The sequence below is a fragment of the Eptesicus fuscus genome, chromosome 13 (assembly GCF_027574615.1).
Source record: "Eptesicus fuscus isolate TK198812 chromosome 13, DD_ASM_mEF_20220401, whole genome shotgun sequence".
Classification (NCBI taxonomy): Eukaryota; Metazoa; Chordata; class Mammalia; order Chiroptera; family Vespertilionidae; genus Eptesicus; species Eptesicus fuscus.
In genome coordinates, this window is record NC_072485.1 from 66318920 (window position 1) to 66325350 (window position 6431).

Consider the following 6431-nt stretch of genomic DNA (forward strand, 5'->3'; position numbering starts at 1 on the left):
ATGCTTGCTCGCTCCTCAGAGGTCTCATATTTACTACATCAACATAAATGTCTAGCTTTCATCAAAAATCATAACAAAGTAGCTATTGAAACTTCATTTATTAAAGCAGGTTGATAAAGCTATGGCTAAAGCACTGAGTTGGAGTATTAGAGACTAACTGTTAAATGGGAGATGGGCCATGAAGGGTCCCTGGACCTCAGAACAGGTCAGAGAAGCAGGTACAGTCTACTCACCTCCAAGAAGGAATCTCACTGTGCTGCCCCATGATGTGTCCCTAAGATAACCCAATAAGAAGAATTTACGGGTTTCCTTGGTCCTTTGAGATCGTCCCTGAGGGGAAAGGATACAATTTGTTAATTATGCTTAAAGCATTTGAAAACTTCAAACAAAGCCAATGGGATATCTGCTAATTGTACAGACATCTTTCTAGTCCCACACAAATGAAGTTATGTTAGGTACCTTTCCTTGCATTCTCTTGGTTATTGTTTCTTTAGGAGAGCATTTTAGTTTTTTGGCAATCCTTAATTGTCTCCTCTAAAAGGAGTGTCTGCTGTAGATGGGTGGATAAAAAAACTGATTTATTTACACCATGTAGTACTACTCGGCCATAAGAAAAATGGAAATCTTACCTTTGGCACTTAAAAAATAACCTTTGACATCAGCATGGAGGGACCTGGAGATTATTTTGCTAAGTGAAATAAGCCAGTCAGAGAAAGTCAAGTACCATATGATCTCACTTACATGTGGAGTCTATTGAACAAAATAAACTCACGAAGAAAACAGAAACAGAGGCATGGATACACTGAACCTGAACTGACTGACAGTTGTCAGAGCAACAGGGGGGGATTGGGGGACTGGGTGAAAGAAGGTGAAAGAATTAGCCAAAGAACATATATGGATAACCCATAGATACTGACAAAAGTGAGTGAAGGTGGGCAAAGTTGAGTGTGGAGGTGGGCAAAAGTGTGTGTATATGGTGCGGGAGGGGCTAGGAAGTAGGGGGGACATCTGTAATAAAAATAAAGTTGAAAAAATAAAAAACAAATAAAATGATTGTCTGCTTATGATTTTACCGCTGAGGATATAATGGAGAAATGTTTGCACAATGTTTTACGTTGTTTTGAAATTCATAAGGGAAAATAGATATGTGTAGCTATTTCCCCCTTATTTGTGGTGTATTTAACTTAGTAAGTATAATATACATATGAACAAATGCATACATCATAAATGAATATTTATTAAATTGACACAACTATATGGGCAGAATCCAGATTACAGCAATTATAACCACTAAAATAAATAAAATGTTATCAGGACTCCAAAATAATCCTTCATTCTCCTTGTTATTATGCACTGTTGTCTTACACACACACAGTTCTGACTTCTAATAGCATAGATTATTTTCACCTATGTTTGTTACTTTATACAGTATAGAAGAAATCCTGTACATTGTTTTTGTGTGTCCGGGCTCTTTCACTTGATATATTGTCATAGGTATTTCTAGAGTGCTCATCCTTATTTTTATGTATAGTACCATTTCATCACAAATTATTTATCCATTATTCTATTTTTGAATATTAGAATTGGTTCCAATTTCAAGGTTTTATGACTGCTGATATTATTAACATTGTATTCCATTTTATGCTTTGAAAATAAAACTTTTTCCTCTTCTTTAGGTATTTATAAAATGTTAAATTTGGATGTATTATAGATAATCACATCCTTTCTAATAAAGAGGTAATATACAAATTGACCATCACTCCAACACACAAGATGGTCGCCCCCATGTGGACACAGGATGGCTGCCACAAGATGACCAGCAGGGGAGGACAGCTGTGTGTGATCAGGCCAGCAGAGAAGGGCAGTTGGGAGGGACCAGGCCTGAAAGGAAGGGCAGTTGGGGGCGATCAGGCCTGCAGGGGAGGGCAGTTAGGGGAAACCAGGCCAACAGCGAGGGCATTTGTGGGGAACCAGGTATGCAGGGGAGAGCCGATAGGGATGACCAGGCCATCAGGGGAGGGCAGTTGGGTATGACCAGGCCTGCAGGGGAGGACAGTTAGGGGAGACAAGGCTGGCAGGTTAGGGCAGTTAAGTGTGACCAGGCCTGCAGGGGAGGGCAGTTAGGGGTGACCGGGCCTGCAGGGGGGACAATTACAGGTGACTAGTCCAGCAGGGAAGGGCAGTTAGGGTCCACCAGGCTGGCAAGGCAGAGCAGTTAGGGGTGACCAGGCCAGTAGGGGAGGGCAGTTGAGGGCAACCGAGCTAGCAGGGGAGGGCAGTTGGGAGTGACCAGGCCTGCAGGGGAGGACAGTTAGGGGCAACCAGGCTGGCAGGGGAGGGCAGTTAACGGTGACCAGGCTGGCAGGGGAGGGCAATTAGGAATAATCAGGCTGGCAGGGGAGCATATAGCATCGATCAGGCTGGCAGGGGAGTGGTTAGGGGGTGATCAGGCTGGCAGGCAGAAGTCATTTGAGGCAATCTGGGAGGCAGGCAGGCGAGCGGTTGGAAGCCAGTAGTCCTGGATTGTGAGAGGGATGTCCAACTGCCCTAAGCAGGCAGTTGGACATCCTTCGAAGGGTCCCAGATTGGAGAGAGTGCAGGCTGGGCTGAGGGACACACACACCCACGTACGATATTCATGCACCAGGCCTCTAGTATTATTTATAAAAATATTGCCCTGATATATACAATTCCCTGATAATTGTAATTAAAATAAAATAATAATACATTTTTGTGTAGTTTAACTTTAAAGCTACTTTTCCCAATCTCTGTAAATGCACCACCCCTTCTACCCTTGTTAAGCATTTAACACCTATGATGGTCACATCTGACAAACATTTTATCCTCCAGTGGGCATAATTACTCAAGAATGGAATGGCTGCTTCATAGAGAATACACATACTAAAATTTAGTCATTTCTACCCTTAGCTTTTCAGTTTTTATAACAATGTACACGTCCTCAAGCAAGTAAAATAATATTTACTTTCCACATTGGCATCAACATTTTGAACTATTGTTCAATTTTTTTAATTTTTAGCCATCTTGCTAAGTGTGTAGTGATTTCACAGTATAACCTTAACATACTTATCTAATGATTAATGATATTTTGAAGACATTTATGAATTTTTGGCTGTTTTGATAGCTTTTGTTGTGAAGCATTTCTTCAGGTGTGTTGACCACCCTGGTTCCCCTTCCCCCCACAGTACATTGATCGTCTAAATCATACTTAATTTGACAGTTTGGCAATTTATTTTACAAATTACTGATATCAGTACTCATATGTGTATCAGAAGTGTTCTCTCAGGATTTTATTTTATCTCTTCTGTGGTGTCGGTTGATATTTTGATAAATACAAGTTTTTATTTTGGATATAGTGCTACCTATGTATCTTTCAGTGTTATAATTTTTGTACTTTATAAAGAAATCTTTGCTTATTCCAAGTCATGAAGATATTCTTGTTTTTCAAGAAACTTTGTGCTTTTAGCTTTCACATTTATATTCGTAATTAACCTTACATTTGATGCAAGTAAATGTCTAAGATTAATGTTCTACCCAGGAAACCTAAATGAACTCGGTCAGTTTACTAAGAAACCGTTCTACCCTAACTGGTTTGGCTCAGTGGATAGAGCGTCGGCCTGTGGACTGAAGGGTCCCAGGTTCGATTCTGATCAAGGGCATATACCTAGGTTGCAGGCACAAGCCCAGTAGGGAGTGTGCAGGAGGCAGCTGATTGATATTCTAACTCTATCCCTGTCCCTTTCTCTCTAAAAAAATCAATAAAATATATATATATATAAAAAGAAACCTTCCTTTCCTTATTACATAGCAGTGCATTTTTTTATTTAAATCAAGTGAAATTACACATGTAAGTCACTTATTGGACAAATCATATTCATTTATTTTATTGGTCTTTCTACTTGCACTGATGGCACAGTTTTTTAAATATGATTTTAGAGAGGAAGGCAGGGTTGGAGGGAGTGAAGCGAGGAAAGAGGGAGGAAGGAAGGGAGACAAAGAGAGGGGCATCCATGGGAGAGAGATGTATCATCAATAGATTGGTTGCCTACCATAAACATCTGGATCAGGGATCAAACCCTCAATCCCAGCATGTGCCCACACTTGGAATTAATCCCACGACATTCCAATGCCTGGGATGATGCTCCAACCACCCAAGCTACCATGTCCAGGGCCTGATGGCACAATTTTCAAATAATCTAGTTTTATTAAAGATACTGATATCCATAATTATAAGCACTTTGTATTCTTCCTTCTTTTAAGATATTTCCCTGCCTACCCTAAAAGTTTTGCATTTACACATTAATTTGATATCAACTTGAGTATCAAAATATACTATTGAAATTTTCATTGTTAGGGCATTAAATCTATAGAAAAATTTAGGGAGCATTGATCTCATCTGATTTGTTATTTCTAATCAATGGACATGGTATATTGCTACATTTATGTCTCCTTTAATAACCCAGTAACGATTTTGTAGCTTCTAGCAGTGAAGTAATGCAAAGTATTCATTAGGATGTTCTTTAAATATTTTACAATTTTTTTCATTGAGTAATCAATAGTTTAAATTTTATTTTCATCTTCTTTTTACTAGTATATAGAAAATTAATCTTTTATATGCTTGCTTACCTTATATCCACCAATCTTGCAATATTTACTTAATTGTTTCTCATGTTCAGGTTGATAATTCTTTTGGATTTTTGATGTACACAATAATGTCACTTGAAAATAATTACACTATTATTTCTGCTTCCCCAAACATATAAATGTTCATGCATGATTTAAAAGTAATCTGAGTTGGCACCGAGGAAAAAGAACATGTAGTTAAAGTGTCATTAAGGCAAATTGTTCATGTATTATTCATTGTTGTATATGTGTTCACCACTGATAACAGTAACTGCCACCGTCTGTATGTCACTATGCCAGTATCATGGGCACCTGTATTTAACTGTTGTGTAAGACACAAGTAACCTAACTACTTGGCAATGTGAAAACAATTATTGGGGATTTGATCTCTTACAGTACAACCTGAGGACAAATCAGAGTTGAAACCAGAGGATAATCACTACTTCAACATCTATAAGGTGAAAACAACAAAATTATATTTCTAATCTCCCATGCCTCTTATAGATCACTGCTTTCTAAGTCCTATCATATATCACAAAAAGCTTGTGCACCTAACCTATTGCTTACACAGTCTATATTAAACTTCACCTGGGCATTTGCTCATGTTTTTCCATATCCTATGCAGGGCACCTTTCACTTCTTTGTTTCTCAAGCTGTAGATCAAGGGGTTCAGCATGGGTATGATCAAAGTGTAAAACACAGAGGCCATTTTATCACTGTCAAAGGAATGACTGGACGTGGGCTGCATATACATGAAGAATAGAGTCGCATACAATATAACCACTACTGTCAGGTGAGATCCACAGGTGGAGAAGGCCTTGTGCCTGCCCTCTGCAGAGTGCATCTTGAGGATGGCCAGGAGGATCAGTATGTAGGACACAAGGACTACCAGAAGAGATGAAACCAAATTAAACACTGAAAAGATCAGTATTATCAACTCAATTTCACGTGTGCTTGAGCATGGCAGTGTCAACAAGGGAAGACTCTCACAATAGAAATGATTAATGATATTATGGCCACAGAAAGATGAAATAAAAATCTTTATGGTGATTATCACAGAGAGAAAAGCACTATAGAGATAGGGGACTGCTACCAGTGTCCAGCATACGCTTGGTGACATGATGACTGTGTAGAGTAGAGGGTTACAGATGGCCACATAGCGGTCATAGGCCATCGCGGAGAGAATGAAAAGTTCACTAATGATGAACAAGATGAAGAATGCTAGCTGGGTTGCACACCAATTGTAGGGAATAGTCTTTTGTTTAGTTACAATGTTTGCCAACATTTTGGGTCCCACAGCTGTTGAATAACCAAGATCAGTGAAAGCCAGGTGTCTGAGAAAGAAGTACATGGGTGTCTGAAGCCTGGAGTCCATCTTGGTGAGGATGATCATGCCCATGTTGCCCACCACGGAGACTGCATAGATGATGAGGAACACCCCAAAGAAGGTGGCCTGCAGCTGAGTGTGGTCTGTGATTCCCATTAGAATGAATTCTTTTAGCACTGTTAGGTTTTGTTGGTCCATCAGGTTTATCAGAAAACCTATTCTGGATAAAGACATTCATATAGTCAATAACTTTTATGTAGTATCATCTAGCAATTTTTTTTACAAAGTTGTATAAATAAAATAAATCCTAATATACCTGTTAGGCTATATTAAAATAATCCACTTCCCACAAATAAAAACAGAGACAAGAATAACGTTGGAGATTTTGTCTTTTCCACGGGGGTAATTTGTCCCCCTTTAAATTTGATAATATTAGAAGCATTTCGGTTGTCACAACTGAAGG

The 6431-nt window shown here is 39.1% G+C and overlaps 1 protein-coding gene across 1 annotated transcript; it reads right to left on the reverse strand.

Moving 5' to 3' along the window:
- Positions 1-5218: 5218 nt before the first annotated feature.
- On the reverse strand, positions 5219-6166 carry LOC103302306 (olfactory receptor 8K3-like). The gene has a single exon (XM_054725702.1). It carries the CDS (start codon positions 6164-6166, stop codon positions 5219-5221), a length of 948 nt encoding a protein of 315 aa, XP_054581677.1.
- Positions 6167-6431: the final 265 nt, after the last annotated feature.

Excerpts from the sequence above, each read along its gene's own strand:
- LOC103302306 (XM_054725702.1), bottom strand. The coding sequence starts at position 6,166 with ATGGACCAACAAAACCTAACAGTGCTAAAAGAATTCATTCTAATGGGA.